This window comes from Falco naumanni, chromosome 11 (assembly GCF_017639655.2).
Source record: "Falco naumanni isolate bFalNau1 chromosome 11, bFalNau1.pat, whole genome shotgun sequence".
NCBI classification, from domain to species: domain Eukaryota; kingdom Metazoa; phylum Chordata; class Aves; order Falconiformes; family Falconidae; genus Falco; species Falco naumanni.
In genome coordinates this window covers 15,694,515-15,713,545 of record NC_054064.1, presented here as the reverse complement: position 1 = coordinate 15,713,545, position 19,031 = coordinate 15,694,515, and the positions used below count along the sequence as shown (strand labels likewise).

The following is a 19,031-nucleotide window of genomic DNA, read 5'->3' as shown; positions in this document are numbered from 1 at the left end:
CTGTGATGTGCTGACTGTTATTTTTTTAATTTGCTGGGAGAGGGAAGTTGCTAAGCAGGTGTCCAGTTGCCTATACTGGCACATCACAATATATCTTACAACCTTTTTTGATACTACTTTTGGAATCTGCATCATATATGTCAATGAATTTGTAGACTCTGTTAGTCTGACCAAATATACCAGGTCTCTCTCTTTATCATCCCAGTAAGTGTTTCTGTGGTGAGGTATCCTGCTTCCAGGCTGAACTGCTACCTTGAGAGCCAGGATTTTAATTGCCTTAGTTGCATGTTTAATGAATTCCTGGACTTTTTCTGTTAGAGCTGGATGTCTGGCAAATCTTTTTAGTATATCTATAATTACCTAAGTTGTAATCTGTAGGTAATTAAATTAAAAATACTTTTAAAACCCGTTTTAAAACTGTTATTTTGTTAAATAGTTTTACCCCCATATCTTCTTGGAATGAAACTGATTATTCCACTTCCCCTCCCCATCATGAATACAGTAATTTTAGTAGTTTTTCTCTGGTCCTGTCTTTAACCTGCCACTGTTGCACAAATTTTCCTTGCTTTTATTCTGGTTTAAGTGTAAATGTTAAAGAATTGGAGGAGTTTGTCCCTTTTCCTAGGAATTCAAGCTGGATCTGTATTCTAGGCAATAGATGCTATTCCTGTCTATTAGGGAATTAATATGCAAGATTATTATTTTTTTTTTAAAGATCACTTATGACCCAGTAGTAGGAAAGGCTGGGGAGTTAGATTTATCTTTTTCATTAAGTAACATACCTAGCTGTGACATGATCCAGTGCCGTTTACAATGTCTGGTTCTGAAGTTCTGGTTTTGGGCTGAACAGAAGCAGTGAGAAAATCCTGAATCTGAGAAACTGGAAATTAAAGCTGTATCTAGATTACTATATCCAAACGCAATGCTAGAATTGCTTTCAGGGAAACAAATAGAATTTTAGTTGCCTATCGGTGCAAAATATAGTAACAAGTAATAAATCTGTATTTGTAATTTTAAAAGAGATTTTGAGTTATAGTGTGTTATACAATAGTCACTGAAATGCACACTGGCTGTCAATTGGTTTACAATTCAAAGCAAGATTTTCTACGCATTGTTCTGCAATGTACTGGATATCACACACTGCTTAAGCGGGGAAAATAAAATGCAGCCAAGCAGAGGAATTTGTAACTAAGCCAAGACACAGTGCAGTTATTTAGAAATGACAAGGGTAGAAGCAATTAATAAAGTAAATCATTAATTAGAAAAACCATGAAATAAAATCCTTTTTTAATGACATGGCTTCAAGTCTGCCTGGTATCTGTGAACAATTCTTTTGCAGGTGGTTTTTTGAAGTACTGGGATATCCCAAATCTTCAAAGGCCAACATCGTCAATGGTGTGCTGATGACAGTTGTGTTCTTCGTGGTGAGGATTGCCGTCATGCCTATATATTACAGCCATGTACTTTCTTCATTTGGAACAGAGGCTTTCCAGAGATTAGGATTTGCAGCCCAGAGCGCCTGGATTATCTCAAGTGTTGTCTTGGATGTTATGAACGTGATGTGGATGGTCAAAATTGCAAAAGGATGCTACAAAGTCATTTGTCTTATTGGACAGGAGGAAGCCAAAACTCATAGAAATGGAAAATATGACTAGAAATCATATGCATAAAATGAAGTTTCTGCTATGAAAATAATTTGGGTTCACTGAAACAGTGCACATTTCTGCCATGGAATGCTCCTTTTAAGGAAACAAGGTATTACCTCTGTACTGACCTTACTCTTTCCCTAGCCACACTGCCTGCACACACAGGGCCATGCTTTACGGATCCTGTCCAGTGAGGAGCAAAAGCAAAAGCTCACACAAATGAGTTCCACGTGTCTGTTCTAAGCAGTTACAAGCTACTGAAATTAGAAAAGAGCAGACTGGTTACTTGCTTGTCCACCAGTGTGTTCAAAGTGTTTCACTCAGGTTTCTCAGATTAATGTCTTTTGTAAATCCCGTGAATACTGACATCTCTCTTTTTTTTAGAAAACAAAAAAAATCCCCAAACTCCAGATACAGTGCAATTTTCCTGGCACGTTTCTATGTTTTCTTCTAGGAATAACAATCAAGATTTCATTCTTGACAACTTTTTAATTTTTTGCAAGAAAAGCTAAAATTGTAGCTTTGATTCTGTGAAGTCTTTTACTGCTTTTTGTTCTGCCTTACGTGAATGCAAACCAATTGGGGAGATTTATGAAATAATTTTATCTAAAATGCTGTATTATAAGACTACAGAATATTTTAAAAATTGTGAAGATTCTCTGATTTTGATGGGAAGGATTCACTTTTGCTGTGTTAGGTTACATGCAATAGTACATCTATGTTGCCCATGGAAATTTTTGCATAAGTTAATATGGTAAATGATGTGTGGAAACCGCATAATTCTTACTAGAGTGCTTTTTCTTTTGCTGCTACTACCTTTGAGAAGTGCTGCAACTCTCCTCGGAGTATTTTTAACCATTGGCTATTTGGATATGAAGTTGAATTTTAAGGAGATAATTCTTCTGTATATGTGATATGTAATGTTTGGTAATACTTTTTTTTTTCTTTTGTGACAGAAGTGACCCATTTGATGTGAAGTGTTCATTTTTTTTTTGTCACACTTTCCTTGTTAATCGCATCAGAAATCTGAGTTGTTGGCTGAAAACATTCTCTAATTAACTGTGCCAAACTTCTGTAAAGCTGTACGGTAATTCCATAGAATAATGACAGGTCACTTTGTAGACGACATGTTTTATGTTTTTTAAACCATGTTATTTGTCAGTAGGTACTCTGTTCCTTCTTCTGCAAACTTCAAGCTTTGGAGGTTATCAGGAAGTGATCTTACCACCTAGGAGTAGTCTTGAATCTAATTTATAATACAATTTGAGGAAATCCTGGTTTTTATTTCTGAATGATTTTGAAGGCGGTATTTGCGTGTAGTTTGGTTTTGTTTTGCTTACTTTAAACCACATCTGAATTGGGACTGATTAATTTCTGTTCTTTTTCTTGGTGTGGGTTTTGTTGTTTTGGTGGTTTGGGGGGTTTGTGTGGTTTGTTTGGTGTTTTTTTAATGTTACTTCTTATCTGTTATACCTTCTGGTAAGGTGTGCTGAAAGTGTCCATTTTGGCTCAGTACTTTAGTGCACATCCCAATGATTGTAGCAGGCTCTTTAAGCAATTTATTTTTTAACGGAAAGGTAAAATATTTACCCTGTGTAGGCTGATTAGTTTTGCTTTTGCCCTGTTTCCTCTAACAAAGCTGGATGTCGTGGTTTAACCCTGGCCGGTGACTAAGCCCCATGTAGCTGCTGAAACCGGGACACGGGGTGACATGAGCTCTCCCCTCTGTGGTTGGAGGTGCGAGCATCCCAGTACCGTGCTCTCAGGTGAGGGATAGAGCGTTCCTGTTTTCCTGGACTCTGGTGTCTGTAAGACCCCAAGAGGACTGCTCAGGCAGAAATGCCTTATAACCAGGGCAGCTGTGATGAGTGTAGTTCCCCAATTAAAATGATGCCAGGGAGCATTGTTTGGGCTAGCATGATATGCACTTTTATAAGCCTAGTTCTACTGTTTAGCTGGGCAGGCTTTTTTCCAAAACCGTTTCCCAATCCTGCCTTGTTAAGGGAGATCAAGGATTGTTAATACTTGTGGGTTTTGGGTTCTGTGCTTACTAATACCTCACAAGCCTACAGACAAAAGATCTGTTTATGCCTTGGGAAAGCTGGCAATCTGCTCAGCGGTGTGATGTGAGCGAGCGGCGGTACCTTATTGGGTACCAGTAAATCCATAGCCCGAGAGCTGATCCTGTGACCTGCTTTGCTGAAAGAAAGAGTCTCCCTTTTACACTAATTTGCAGAATGTGGTATCTTTTAAAATAGTGATTTCAGTGTATCTAATGCAAAAGCTATGCTACGTATGAAGGTTCTGTGTTCTGTCACCTCTATGACTTAAAGGTGTGCATTAAATGCTTTTTCCTCTGCTTTTTAAGTCACTAGATCAGGGAACCATTTTGTAATAGCTCGTTCATTTCCAAAATTAATTTTAAATCGAGTAAATTCAAACACTTTGGAGAATATGTTTGAAAGTAGAAGTCTGCTTTTGTTGTTCAGGAAGTAGGAGGAAAAAAGTTGATTGGGAGCAACTCTTAAAGGGATAACTCACAAATTTTTTTGAAATTCATCCCTTCTTAGCATTAATCTTTAACTTCAGGATTTAAAATCTTTTATTTTCAATGGAGAACATTAATTAAAATGGTCCATTTCTTTCACTTCCACATAGACTTGTATGTGATGGGGGGGGGGGGGAAGTAGGTCAAGATATAATAAAATTATGTTAAAACTACATTAAAAACAACAACAACAAAAAAACTACCCAAAACCCTGCACTATACATTTCAGGGAACAAGGCAACAATCCAGAATGAAAGGGCAGTGTGACGATTATTTTAAAATGTGTAAGATTTTGGAGTGCTATACAAAATTGGTGTAATAAAAACAATGTTTTGCAATGCATTAGGTTTAAATTTTCTAATTTTTTTTTAATATATTGCAGTTATGTTACGTATTTACTATGTGTCAGAAGACAATTTCCTGATGAAAAAAAAAATAAAATCATTAACACTTGTGTATTCAGCAAGAAGTGTAGTAAACAGGCTGCAAAGTTGTAATGTACTGAATACATTAGTGTAGGGCACTTCTTACCTGGCATTAAAGGCTTATAATACAGCAAATTAGATAACTGCAGCACCTGTTCTTCAATTGCACTTTATTATTTTAAAACTGTGGTGAAACATTGATGAAATTTAATGTTGCAAGCTTGTGTCTTTGCTTTTTTATGCAAAAAAGTAAATGCATGATAAGTAGCATTGTAATAAATGCTACCTGTAGAATGTAATATTCTCTTATTAGTGGCTTAAAGCTTCTATTTTTAACAGATGCATTGTCTAGTGTAAAAGCAGACTCTTGGTGTGTCACCGGGTGTCTTTGGCATGGACATATCAATTGGAAGGAGTTAATCCTGTTAAAATTGCTCAGATATCTTAGTTTTCTTTTCTTCTACATGCTTCAGTACCAGGTGACATAAAATTAGCACGATGATGATCATGGGAGAGTCTGTTTGTATTGATAAGGCTGTATGTAGGAATGCAAGTTTCCTTTTTTTATGGCTTAACTTCATCAAAAGATGAGTAAATACCACTTTCAGAACTACTACAGGGGAATGGCATGTCAGGTTTTGCTTTTATAATTGATTTGTGTATACGGTACTTGCAGAGAAGAAATGTATTTCAAATACTCATTTTCTCAGTGAGTGTATCGGTGGATTTCAGTGAAGTCGAGAGCGCCTTACACTACAGAGATGCTTTATGGGTTATCTGTGTGCATTCTTCAGTGGTAAGAATGACATCTCTGAAGCCTACTCTACCTCTATAAATACATGCTATCTTGAGTGAGCTCAATTTAATAACTTAATTGCTTAAAACATAGAATCTATTGAATAATGAAAAATATCCTATGCACAGGAAAATGAGCAGAGCTGATTTTATATACCAGTTCTTAACAATGCCAAATTTTGTATTAAAATTTCTTAAATTAATCAGTGTCTGGAAGAGAATTACTTCCATCTTTACTTAGAAAATTACAGAAGATTACTCATACTGCAGAACTAACGTTAACCTATGAGTAAAAGCTTACACAAATGAGCAAATGCATTCAATCAGGTGGAGGAGAGGTGGAGGAGACTTTGAGAACACAAGAACAAAGATCCAGATGTCTTCCTACTGCTCTGGTTGAGACAACAGCAGACTGATACATAGCAGAAAGGTTTAGGTATTTCTATATCTGTTCACAGTGGAAAACTAACCTATTTAAAATTTTCAAACTGTATAAAATGGGTTATCAGTTGTTGTTTGCTGTATGAAGAGGACTTTTTCTCTTGGACTTGTGTGTTTTAGGTACATGGACATACAAGCTTTCCATAAATAGAGAAATTTGTAAAATTGTTTTGTGATGCTTCTGCTGAACCATTCAGAGGAAAATAAAGGGCTGCTTGATAATTACTCCAGCTTAGGATCTGGTGCAGTGTTGGCTGTCAATAAAGCAAATAGAAAGGGACTAGAATTTTCAGACTAAAAACTGCCTGGAAGTGTTCCAGGCCAGGCTGGATGGGCTTTGAGCAACCTGGTCTAGTGGAAGGTGTCCCTGCCTGTGGCAGGGGGGCTGGAACTAGACAATCTTTAAGGTCCCTTCCAACCCAAAACATTCTATGACTTTGAAATGTATGGACAACCTTCTTGCATATTTTTAATAGCCTACTGTACAACCTCATTATCTGGCTACAGGGAAGGATTTGTTCCTGGTGGGGTTTCTCTATCTGTGGAATATATCTGACAGCTGGAAAAAGAACAGTACTTCATTGCTGAGATCCTGACAGCAGTCAAATGGAAATTATGATCAGTATTCATGAACTTTAACATTCATCCAAACCCAGGTAAAATCTCTTTGTTGGACAGGCCAAGGTCTGAGGATTTCCCGAACACAACTTTAAGTTCTTTTTATGGTAGAGAAGGTGAAAGATATGTGGGATCTTGGGATGTTTAGAGATCTGGAATTAAGCATCAGATCATACTTTTAGGTGACTAACACTTGATAAGGTTTCTTACGTGTTATAAATCTCTACTAGCTACCTCCTTTGACATTCTTGCTCTATTTATAATAACCAAGCACTTTATAGCTCAGTAAAGAATAGAAGGTAGCTATGAAGAATAAATTGTATTGTTTGGTATAAGAAATATTTTGGCAAAATTTCTTCCGAGATCAGTTTCATTGTGTGATGTCCTGCACTTGAGAGGGCATCTGATTATAACCACGTACATAAATTTTTTAAATCTAGTTGTAAGGTAAAGGAAACGTCTTTAAAAGAGTGAATTATGAAGAGTTCAGCATGACTTGGTATCAACCATATAATGATTCAGTGTGCTATTTATAACTTCCCACTTACTGAAATTGAAAATACAAAAGCAAATATAATATACTGTAGTGTATCTTTATTTTTAATCTATGCGTGGGATGTCAAACATTGTGCTTGTCTTGTGGACAGGACATGCTTTTATGAGCCTATAAATATTTAAGTATATAAGAATCTGCACCCAAGTGGAAGATGTTGCATGTAAGTTTTTTAGATTTTGGTATTTAAAAATCTGCTACATTTGAAAGCAACATTTAAATATTAATACTAAGCTGTAATACATAACATTTTGAATGCAGGATATTTTGGATATTTTGTTTATTGTAACCCTGTTCAAGTTTCACAAAATAACCCACGATGGGGGAAAAGGAGGAAAAGGGCTAATCATAAGCTCGGCTATGTAATTTGCACACTTCATTTGCACACATCCAAATATCCTGGATTTGGTTCTAGCATGCATATACCAAACAGTGTTTTCTTTAATATTGACAGGTACCTATATATATGTAGAATAATTTAACACGTAAGCACAGCTAACTTGATATAAAACCAAATCACAAAATCTGTTGGGAACAAATGAGTTACAAGTTAGGCATAAGTAATGGAGCCTGTAATTCAAAAATGTTTATATAATCTTCTGTCTAAGAAGAAACTTTATAAATGTATCTAACTTATGTGCAGAGCAAGGCTGAAAACTGTAAATTCTGCTGGACTGATTTCTGGTACATGTTGACAATCTGGTTTGCAGTAAATACTAATGCTGTCACAAAATGTCAGGATCACATTATTAAGTTCAAATTATAATGTGGCCTGATTGTAGTAGCAATCCTTATCACGGCACAAAAACTTAAAAATGCAATATAACAATTCTGCAGATCAGTGATAAAAGTAATCGGTTATGGTAAAGCAAATGATTAAATGTTATAAGTTTAAACTTACTTTTTATTATAAAAAAATTCTGAGTTATTTGTTTGCATTTCAGTGGTATTGTGAAGCATTTCTGTATTTTGTTTGAACAGTTTAGGAGCTTGCATAAAATGATACTGGCTGATTTTTTTTCCCCTTTGATATATGCAATAATGTCAATAAGCAATAAATTGCATGTTGTATGCAAGGTATCAGTACTTCATAATAAAGAAAAGGAACACAGTTTCTTACTTTGTGAATTTTTTCTTTCTTAATATGGTATTAGCTTATGTACCCATAATGAATGCATCATGAAGGAACAGTTTTCTTTGGGTTCAGTTCAGAAACAGCTGGCTTATACGGTATCTTGAAGTTCTGTGCCATATCTTTTTTTAAAAAAAAAGAAAAAGGAGGGAGTATGGGTTCTGAGCCACACTGTTGTTCAGGTGGCTGGACTTCTAAAGCCTGAAATTCTATGTAGGACATCACTGGGGCCAGGAATGTAACTTACACTGAGTTTTGTTGTGTATAGAGAAAAAGCTTGCATTGGATGGTATGATTATGTTGCACTGTGTTGTAATGTCACATGTTTCAGGACATAAGCTGGACAGTTGTCTGAAGGCTCTAGGGATAAAGAGCTACTTTTACGTGGCTGGTTGACCTTGGCTGGATGGCAGGTGCCCACCAAGCCGCTCTGTCACTCCCCTCCTCAGCAGAATGGTGCGGTGAGAAAACATAAGACAAAAAAACCTTGTAAGTTAAGATAAAGGCAGTTTAGTGAAGCAACAACAAATGTTGCACACATGGAAGCAAAGGAAAACAAAAGATGTTACTCTCTGCTTCCCATCATCAGGTGATGTTTGGCCACTTCCCGGGAAGCAGGGCTTCAGTACGCGTAGCAGTTGCTCTGGAAGACAAATGCCGTAAATAACGAATGCCCTGCCTTCCTCCTCCTTGCTCTTCGCTTTTATATCTGAGCAGATGTCATACGGTACAGAGTATCCCTTTGGTCACTTTGGGTCAGCTGCCCTGGCTGCGTCCCCTGCCAAGACCTGTCCCCCCCAGCCTGGGGTGGGTGGGTGGAGAAGCCGTGGTGCTGCGGGAGCCCCGCTCAGCAGCACCCGAACCCCAGTGGGCTGTCACCGCCACCGGGCACCGGTGTGAGCACAGCGCTGCAGGGCTGCTGGGGGCTCGGCCAGGCCCAGCACATGCTGCCAGCGTATTCCAGATGTGATGCACTACACCGTCCCTTTCTGAATGCTAAGGTGGGCAATTAAGTTCCTTAATATGGCAATTCCTAGATTCTGTATGTGCAGTGAATATATGCGTAGGGAGCGAGCATCCTTAGAGGAAGTTGCTGCAGTTTCTTAACCACTGGTTTCCAAGCACAGGAACTGCTTGTGGTTCTTTGAGTTTTCTTTTGTATCACGCAATGGTTAAATTACTAGAAGAAAATGCAAAGCATTCCAGTGGGTTTTACTTTTATCATCTCGTCTTTTAAGGGGTATGTAGTTCCACTTGTAAATTATATTCTTAGGATACTAATTTTACACTGTTAGTGTAGAAAACTACTTATTAACTAGTCGGTCTCTTTGGAAGTGACAGAATGTCTGGCAATGTTATTTGGGGTCAGATGCTATATAGGTCAGATTTCCAGCCGCTTGAGGAAGGACAATGGGGGCTTGGTGGGAGACTTTCGATTGGCACGGGGCAGCTTGCAGCACTGAATGGTGGAAAGGAAGGGCTAAGCATGGCTGGGAACAAGGGCTGCCTTTCAGTGAGCCATTCTTAACCTGACAAATCCAACAAATCTTGCTTAAAGTGTGGGAAACATGCCTCGCCCCAAGATGTAGGATATAGAAAGTATTTTGTATAGCCACTTTGTCACGTTCTGGTGCAAAGTTGCTCTTCGTTTTCTCCCAAATTTAATTTTATTACTCTCTTCTTGCTGAAAAATGTTTTCTGTACTTTTATTGGTGTGATAATTCTGCATTAGGGTTTTAAAACTTACTTTTTATTTAGTCTTCACAGTGCGTATCTGTCACTTTTTAGATGGTGGACTACTGTTGTATCTTCTTATTTTGCTTTGCTTTTCTGGACTTCACGGTGCAGTACACTTAAAGGTAGATTGTGTGCTTCATTGAAATTGTGATCTTCACGTTCTTTGTAATGCTTTACCTTGAGGAGAAAGTATTTGCTACTTGTCTTATAAAGGGTGAAAACTATTGTCTATACAATGACAATAAGTAGTGCAGTTGTTGCTTCTGGTGGAGTGTGATGGTGGGAAGCAGGGGGGCAGCATATTGACATCAACAACATCATGTCCTTTGAGAGGAGGGTGTAGAACCAATTCCGTGTTTGAGAACATCAGAGAGAGAAAAATGCGTTTTTACCTTAAGAGTCGTTCTGCCACTGTCTTGAAATATTTGGAAGCAGGGGTGTCAGTTGGTCTGCAGGAGGCTCTTTTTATTAAACTGTGTTGTCAAGTGCAGCAAGTGAAAACTGAAATGGTTTATCTTGTTTAGTGCTGCTTTTACACAGCTGTTACTGCGAAGAGTCTTAAAGAGTTTTCAGCAAAGCCAAATATGCCTAACACTTGGGCAACGATGGAGGCAATAGTGTTGTTCTCTAAGGTGTATGATACTCAGTTACTCATGTGGTGCCACTTTCCTCACTCAAGTTCTCTGTATGCTGTGCTAATAATTCCTGCATGCAAACAATTTCCTTTTGCATAATGAAGACTATAAAAAGGGCAGAAATGAGTGAAAGGATGGGTATTTTATATTGCATTATTTTTTTTTTATTCCATGTTTGCACCAAATGGCCACGTCCTTGTTAATAAGAAATACCCAATTTTGAAAGACGGTATGTGAACATGTTTTTTGAAGTATTCTTGAGAGGAATGTATAAAAGAAGTTTATTAATTCAGGTAGCTATATAATTTGAAGTAGCACTTGTTAGAACTGCCTTAGTGTGATTTAGAATTTGTCTTTATTCATCTTCCTGATCTTTTTCAAGAGAAATGGGCGATAATCACTCATTTCTTTCTTTACACCAAAATACAAACAGAGAGCATAGGAGGCTCCTCTTCCCAGACTTGAATTTGGTTTTTTTTCATCCCCAGTTAATGTAATAACTGGGCCACTTGAAGCTTAAATGCCTCCCTACTTTATTTCTAATTGCCCCAGTGAAATAGGATGTTTCAAAAAAAAATGTTTTTTGATCAGTTCTGATTGTTACACATTTATAAAGAATGTTTGTTTTGTGTCTCCCCACCTGCTTTTTGTGCTCGACAGCCTATTGAGACTCCAGGTTGTGGGATGAGCATTGAAGTAGTCGTGCAGGATTAGTGCTCCCTCTTACATCTGTTGCTCAGAAAGGGACGGGGCAGGAGCAGGGGTTGCTCTGGTGCAAAACGAGCCCCACGTTGTGCACCACTATGCTGCAGCGTTAGCGCAGCGCTGCACACGTACAGCTAGACTGCATCTCCTGGCACTGCGGCGAGGCAACGTTCTCGGTGCGTCCTGCAGCGCTGTGGTACTTGGCTTGACAAGCTGATGGTTAAAGCTCACCTTAAGGACCCACAGTATCTCTGCAGGCTCAAAGACTCGAAGGGGTGCACCTTCCCCGTGCGCTGCTGGCGCGTGCGCTGCTTCTAATATGCTTCAAAAAACCATTTTGCAGTTGCGAGGGACGATGGTTCGCCAACGACGCAACGTGAGGCCAAGCGGTGACCCAGCCGCACGGGGGCCGCCACCGCGCCCCGCCGGCTCGGAGCCACCTGCGTGCGCGCGGCCCCGGCACCAGCGCGGCCCCGCGGCCTCTTCCCGCCGCGCGGGCTCCTGAGGTGCCTGGGCCGTGCCCCGGGAGCGCGCTGCCAGCCGCCTCCGCCGCCGGGCCCGCTCACCGCCGCCCCGCCCCCAGCCCCCGCGCGCCCGGCGGGCTCGTGCCGCCGCAGCCCTGCCCCGCCCCTGCCGGCGGCGGGCGCATGCGCGGAGCGGGCGGGCGGCGCGGCGGTCTCGCGAGGGGTCGCGTGGCGGCGTGCTGCGCGCGGGGCCGCGCTGGGGGCCGGCGGCGGAGGCGCGGGCCGGGCCGGGCTGAGCTGAGCTGAGGTGAGGGGCGGCGGCCGCGGGGCGGGGGCGGCGGCGGGAGGCGGGCGCGGCGGGAGGGTGCAGGCCACCGGGCCGGCCGGCTGGGCTCGGGGGGCGGGCCTGACCTTGCCCGCGGCCGCCGGGTCGGTCACGGCGTGTGTAGCGGTGCGGCGGTGCCGGTGCGGCGGGCCTGGCGGGGGGCGGGCGGCGGGCAGGTGCCGGTGTCGGTGTCCCGGGCCCGGCGCCCCCTGGCCCACGCCGGCCCGTTCGCTGTCTGCCCTGGCGGCCGCCGCGGCCTCTCATTTAGGCTGGATGTTTATTAGAAAATTAAATAAAAAAAAAAAAAGTCTTTGTAAGTTGTGATGTAGCAACCTAACCCGTACTCGCGTTCACCTTAATAAATAACCAGCGTAGTTTTGTATTATTGGATTTTGTTTGTTTGTTTTTTAAATTTATTTTTGGTTTTATAATTAGAACCGGCGTAGAACGGGCGGCCGTGCAGAAGCCATGGGTTTGTCGGCCTCCGCTCCGGCTGCTGCGGGCCAACCGCTGAGTGCGCCCCAGCACCGTCAGGTGGCATCTCCACCGTCGGAGTGTCCAATGCACCAGGAAAAAATGAGCGGTAATTATTCTTGAAACTTAAGTGAAATAAACTCTTTATGTGGAAAACAAAAAAATATATGGGGGAAAAGAAGAAAGTGACCTACAAATAAAAACTTGAGGTTTTCTTTTAGCAAAAATATCTCTCAAGTAATTGTCCACGGAAAGGAGTCAGTTGTTCTCCAGAACAGCGTGCAAGCTGCTTTGTCAGCAGAGGCACTTGGTGCTTGCAGTAGGACCTGTGGGTCACTCCCGATTGTCATGTTTCACAGGGGCCCTGCAGGTCTGTTCCCATCCAGTCGTCCATCCACAAAGGGTCAGGGAGCTGCAGGAGCCCCTGTGAAGGTGGTAGCTGGGAGCAGGTGGTTGTCGCTAGAGAACATGCATCTAGAAAAGGACAACAGAAGAGTGGGCTAAAATGAATGTCTGGAGAGAGAGGACATCAGCATTTCCACTGACGCAATCAACATGTGTTGGATTAACATTGCTGTGGAAATGTTAAGTGCAAACAGTTTGGTATAGGGGCCAGCATGGGGTGGGGAATGAGCATTCAATGACTATGCAGGAAACTTAGTTCTTACCAGGGTGCTGGGTCCTGAAATGCAGGCAACGTAACAGTTAAAATTTGTAAAGCTTGGAAGAAGCAGCAAAATTCAGTTTGTATTTACATGAGTATTGAATGAACTGTTTTCCATTTCCTGTCATATCTTAAGAGTTTTCATTTTGTGGCAAAATAGATGCTATTTTTTCCTGTATTTCAGGTTGTCCAATGCACATGAAGACTCCTGATCATAGAACTGAGAACACAGACGATGTTCCTGCACATCAAGAAAGAGCGTATGAATTTGTGGCGTGTCCGGTGAAGTCTGGTGCATCTGAAATGAAAGATGACATAGATCCTAGCAATATGGTAACTTTTGCTTATTTCAGATGTTTTCTAAAGTCTTGTTTCTTCTGAAACGCTATCCTCAAAATGTACGTAGTGGTAAATGTCTCAGGTGGGAACTCTGGCAAATAACTATTTTGAATACTGCTTTTTCTCCTTGTATGTGCAAATATTTTTATAAAAACAAGTTACACTTTATTTAACCATTTCCTTCAGATCTGCACCTTTTTGATAAAAGATGGTTTTCCAGTTTGTAAATATCTTTTGCTGCCTATTTCTATTTGTTAATTACACGCATGGTTTTTATGCTACAATAGTGGGGTTTAGGTTCTGTGTAATAGCAGTATGGGTAAGTTCTGATTGAGGCCTCTCCAAGATTTACTTTGGTTTACAGGAAGCACTCCTCTTTTAAAAAGTTTAGGCAGAAGGGTTCCTTTAGTCTTTAGGTGACTTGTGCAAAGAGTTCTGCTGCAAAAGAGAAAGATAATTTTGGTGGACTTAAATAAAGGCTGAACTTCTTGCTCTTTGTAGCAGCTGACTGAATTTTTTTTACACTTTTAAATTTTCTCAAACACTGTAATGTAAAAAAAAAAAAAAGTCATGCTCTGGTTTGTTGTTGATTCTCCTTGTTTTCTAGATGCCACCTCCTAATCAGCAGCCATCTCCAGATCAACCATTTCCATTGTCAACTGTTAGAGAAGAATCTTCCATTCCTAGAGCACATTCTGACAAGAAATGGGTCTACCCTTCAGAGCAAATGTTCTGGAATGCTATGTTGAGAAAAGGGTAAATACACTGTGAATTATCGGATGGAGTCTATGAATCTGAAATCCATGAAGTAATACAATTAGTTATTATTCATCGTTATTATTTAAGAGTTTATAACTAGCTGGTTTTAAAATTACAATTTTTATATCAACAGCTTTGTTTTAAAGGGTGAGCTGGTCTCAAAGGCCCATGTCTCCTCTAGTGATCAGCAAGATGGTAGGGAATGTCAGACAACTGCCACTAGCTCAGAAAATTTTATTAAAAGTCAGTGCATAGCTATAAACAAACTGCATGATTGCCAGCTTTCAAACTCAGTTGGCTTCGTGCTGTTCCTATAAACTGACAGTGAAAGCTCTGTGATTGTGAGAACAACTAACTTGACTTTACAGAATTGCTAAAAATGTGAAAATTGTTTGACAAGTAGATGTTTTTAATCTTCACCAAAAATCAGTGTAGGCAAGATCTAAGTGAATGTTAAATGTTTCCTGTGGCCTAAAAAACCTTCTGTGCTGCTGGTTCTTCATCCTTTTGTAATGGTTTGTTTGTCATTCTCAAACAGATCAACTGTAAAGGTGGTTACTATTAAAATATTAATTTCTTTGTTTACACATCAGTATTTTTCTTAAGACATTATGTCATAAGCAGTCTATATTGAACACACAAGTTGTGATCCTGTAAACACCTAAATGTGTTCAGCGGCACGTCTGTTGAAAAGGAAGCATGTCATAGCACAGGGTCAGAGAGATGAAAGGCACTTTTAAGTGTATGCAGAATGTATTGAATACAGGAGTTCTGTGCATTTAGGAATGCAAGTGGGATTTTTCCTAAGCATTTTTACGAGTACCATGGATGTGCTGATGTTTGCGCACTGATAACTTTCTGATCAAGTTAAGCTCTTAATTTAGCTGTCTAGAATTTGTGGATCTCTATGATGATAACTTTGATAACTACACTTTTACACAGAAAATGAAGTGGTTCTCAAGATGCTTAAGCAGATGAGCCAGAAGTTTCTATACTTGCTTTGTGTCTCTGCATAAAACCTTAAATCTCTTGATTCAAAAGCCCATCAGATAAACTGAGGAAGGTGGAGTAGTTATGCTGTAATGCTTGTAAACTGTTTTCAAATTCTTATTTTTTTAGGTGGAGGTGGAAAGATGATGACATAACAAGTGAAGACATGACCAACATTATTAAGATTCACAATCAAAATAACGAGCAAGCTTGGAAGGAGATTTTGAAGTGGGAAGCTCTTCATGCTGGGTATGTACACATGAAATGAAAAGCAAATCCATTGATTTAGCTCTTGCTTTTGTAATTCTTTGAAAGTAGAATGTCTCTTCACTCTTCAGAAATATTCTGGTGCTGATACACCTCAAAAATTTTTGTCTTGTAAGAGCCTGCATTTTCATTAATATGGAAGAAGATTATCCAGAAGAGCTTAACTAGAACTGAATAATTGTTAAATTGGTAAAACTCATGAACGTTTTGGTGGGGGGTGTGTGTATAATGTGAATTTGGAGAAATTAGCTTCTTACCGTATCTATTTGGGAGTATTTAATTGTATTCTTCATGTTATGAAAAATATATGAGATGTAAACTTAGATTAAAAGTGACAGGTGTAAAACAAACTCACTTTTTAGGTCAGTATAGTCTGTGCTCCTAGAAGAGACAGACTAGTTAAGTATTTTGCACATAGAAATTTTTCTCTGAAATTCCATGACCTTTGTTACACAGTAGTTCGGATTGCAGTTTTCTGTTCTCTAAACTGTTAAGTCTATGGATTAGATTTGCTGAGAACTGCTCTGTTGAGAAGTTACAAAGTGATGTGGAGCGTAACAAAGCTACTTTTACCGTACCAGCAGTAAGTGCTGTCAGAAACTGGGGGACTTTTCAAACCTTAAAAAAAAAAATAATAATTCTGGAAGCTGGTTTAGATCACTTGTAATTATTTTCTTACTGTTGCTCTTTCTAATATTTGTTTTTTCTGTTACTAAACTGAATTACCACTTAAAAGCTAAAACCTGTTTCCTTTTTTAACTGCATGCACAGGGAATGTCCCTGTGGACCATCACTGATGCGGTTTGGAGGCAAAGCAAAGGAGTATTCACCAAGAGCCAGAATACGTTCATGGATGGGGTATGTTGGCAGGAGAGAAGGCCTTCCAGTGAGGTGGGAGGGTAGGGGCATGTGTCTGAAAACATGGCGTAGAGTTAATTTTAAGATGTCTCAGAACTGTTAAAATTACCAAGTTAAAATTACCAGAAGACAGAAGTAGTAGTGGGGATCTTATGTCAGTACCTGGATAAATAAATCTTAAATAGGACTTCCACTCCCTCTCCCAGGTTCCTAATAACCATTAAAATATGTGTGTGGTCTGTTACCTGCCTTTCCAGATACGAACTTCCCTTCGACAGACATGACTGGATTGTTGACCGATGTGGGAAAGAAGTGCGATATGTTATTGATTACTATGATGGTGGAGCAGTAGATAAGAACTACCAGTTCACTGTCCTGGATGTTCGCCCTGCATTTGACTCTCTCTCAGCTGTATGGGACAGAATGAAGGTAGCTTGGTGGCGGTGGACTTCCTAACTACTCCTGTGGTGTGTAGTCGAGAAGTAAACCACTTTCCTCCTAGACAAAGGATAAGTGAATACCGGGACTTGAAACAGAAGTTCACTGCAACTGTCATTATTTTCATCATCACCACTATTCTTTGGGGATGGGAAGGGAGAATGGGGAAATCCATTGTTAAGTACACTGATGCATTATGGTGTTTTGAAATAATAAAATTAAAGCAGCAAAAACATGTATCTTAATTTTCTTAAGAGCTGGGAAATATTTTCTTACTTAGTTGCAGATTCTGCATAAACTTTCCTTTACATTTCATGACTCCAGTGCTGCATCAAATACATTAGGTTTCTGATTCTGACTGGAGCTTTGAGTATTACTTAAAGAGTGAAAACTGGAAATTTCATAAACAATTTCATATACAAATAAAAGAGTATTTGGATACTTAGATGATGAATAAAGAGTAGAAGATCTGGACTGTTTCAAATTGCATGTTTTAATAACTATGTAAAGCCATGTAATTGTTTTCAAGTGGGCACTTTACCTGTTCAAATACATACTTCCTCAGAAAACTTCAGTCAAGTTTATTCTGTTAAAGGAAGTATAGTATAGTATGAATATTTTTAAAGGTGTGTTAGGTTGGAAAGGAAAATATACTCGGGCCTTAATCTGCAATTTATCTTTGAACAGAAGAGCATCTATTAGAAACAAAATGAGTGTGAGTGACTTTTAAAACGTTTCTGAAAGGAGATTAAATTGATATTTAATGGCTATTTATTCAAGTAATTTAAAAGGTTTGTTTTCTGATGTAAGAGAACTATTCTTTTAGTATTTTCATGTCTTTATTGTGTGTCCTGTAATGCATTCAGGACAGAACTAAGCCTTATTTAAAGAAACTGTCATGCAGTGCATCTGTATTTTGCATCTTCACTTCATCAACTGTACCATAGTGAGGTTTTTTTATATAATACGGAATTGCACAACGGTGTATGACTACACGGTCATACATGTTTCTGCATAGTAATTATAGTGAGACTTATTACAGATGTTTATATAACTTGGCTAAAAGAGTATCAAAATTGCCAAGAAATAAGGTTGATTTGAGTGCTTTCTAAGAGTGATGCACATTAATGGTGTGCGGATTAAAGATTTGAGTAATGTTTGTGCTTAATAAGGGAAAACTTATTTTTTCTTTTTTTAAGTCTTCCACTGTAATAGCTTTAAATTTGCATGGCTTGGTAAATCTCAGGTGCCACATACCCCTAAATTTAAATTATTCCTCCCTTTCAGCATATGTATTACTTTTGAGAAGGAGTTTTTCCTGCAAAACACTTGAGAATGGAAGGAGTAAGAATATCACGTTGTAGTTTCTCAGATGGGGGGAGAAACTTCCTTCAGGAAACTTCACAACCTCAATGGGGAACCAGCTGTACATTCACTTCTTGAAAGTTGTGATTTTTAACTGACATTGGAAGCTTTTTCTTTTTTCCTGAGGGGAAAGCCCCTCAATGTTTCAGTACCCAGAAGTCCAGAATCCTAAGAGAAAACTACACTCTTACCCCTATCCACTTTCCTCATTCCTTTTTCACCTTTTTAGTGATTCATATATGTATTTACATATATATATATAAATGAAAAATAGTTTGGGGCAAAAACCCCCTCCATCTGAGTAGGCCATGTATATATGAGATACGTGAGAAGAATGTGAGCTTGTATGAAGCGTATCTGATAAAGAGCTGCTCCTCTCTGTTCTAGCGTGAAGACTGAGGCTTACTGTTTTTTGGGGTGGGATATTTTGTTTGTTTGTTACATACATTCGGTAACTTGATACATGTAGATTCTGCATTTTTCACAACTAGAGATGGAAAAGGTACGCCAGTGTAAGGAGCACTTCAGAAGCTTCAAAAGAACGAGTTTGCTTTATTGATTTTGGAAGCATGATGTTGAGTGCATTATGGAAATTGTAATTGCTGCTAAATCTGGTGAAAGGTGTCACGTGCTACTTGATGCGTTTACCGTCTTCCGTTATGTTCCATCTCACATAGATTCAAACCTGTTCTTTTCTGTGCTACTGTTAATGAAATATACTACTTTGTCATCAAACTACAAGAAGAATCAAATAAATGTACTTTTCTTAATTGTGGTATTTGGTGATCATATTTTTAGCTGTACAGATTATTAAGATGAGCTTTTGCATGTGTCATGAGATTATAGTCTGTTA

The 19,031-nt window shown here is 39.4% G+C and overlaps 2 protein-coding genes across 6 annotated transcripts in view; both read left to right on the top strand.

Annotated features, from left to right (window-relative positions):
* Positions 1–8,137, top strand: part of LOC121095645 (TLC domain-containing protein 4-B-like) — a 45,767-nt gene extending 37,630 nt beyond the window's left edge. For all 4 annotated transcript variants that reach the window (XM_040610793.1, XM_040610790.1, XM_040610791.1 and 1 more), the window contains exon 7: positions 1,340–8,137. In XM_040610793.1, coding sequence (XP_040466727.1) covers positions 1,340–1,655 — 316 coding nt within the window. In that variant the 3' untranslated portion in view covers positions 1,656–8,137. The remainder of the gene's footprint in view (positions 1–1,339) is intronic.
* Positions 8,138–11,950: 3,813 nt separating this feature from the next.
* Positions 11,951–18,948, top strand: LOC121095644 (holocytochrome c-type synthase). Of its 2 annotated transcripts, none has more exons than XM_040610788.1 (7): positions 11,951–12,006; positions 12,460–12,607; positions 13,347–13,495; positions 14,109–14,257; positions 15,380–15,499; positions 16,289–16,375; positions 16,633–18,948. In XM_040610788.1, the coding sequence occupies exons 2-7, from the start codon at positions 12,493–12,495 to the stop codon at positions 16,829–16,831; spliced, it is 819 nt and encodes a 272-aa protein (XP_040466722.1). In that variant the 5' UTR covers positions 11,951–12,006; positions 12,460–12,492; the 3' UTR covers positions 16,832–18,948. The 2 variants fall into 2 exon arrangements, with proteins under 2 accessions (XP_040466722.1, XP_040466723.1); XM_040610789.1 differs by having other exon boundaries at positions 11,958–11,999; positions 12,458–12,607.
* The last annotated feature ends 83 nt before the right edge of the window (positions 18,949–19,031 follow it).

Bases quoted from the DNA above. Each gene is read 5' to 3' on its own strand.
- LOC121095644 (XM_040610788.1), top strand. From the start codon at position 12,493: ATGGGTTTGTCGGCCTCCGCTCCGGCTGCTGCGGGCCAACCGCTGAGT. The intron at 13,496-14,108 runs GTAACTTTTGCT...CTTGTTTTCTAG, and splicing joins ACATAGATCCTAGCAATATG to ATGCCACCTCCTAATCAGCA. The intron at 16,376-16,632 runs GTATGTTGGCAG...CTGCCTTTCCAG, and splicing joins AGAATACGTTCATGGATGGG to ATACGAACTTCCCTTCGACA.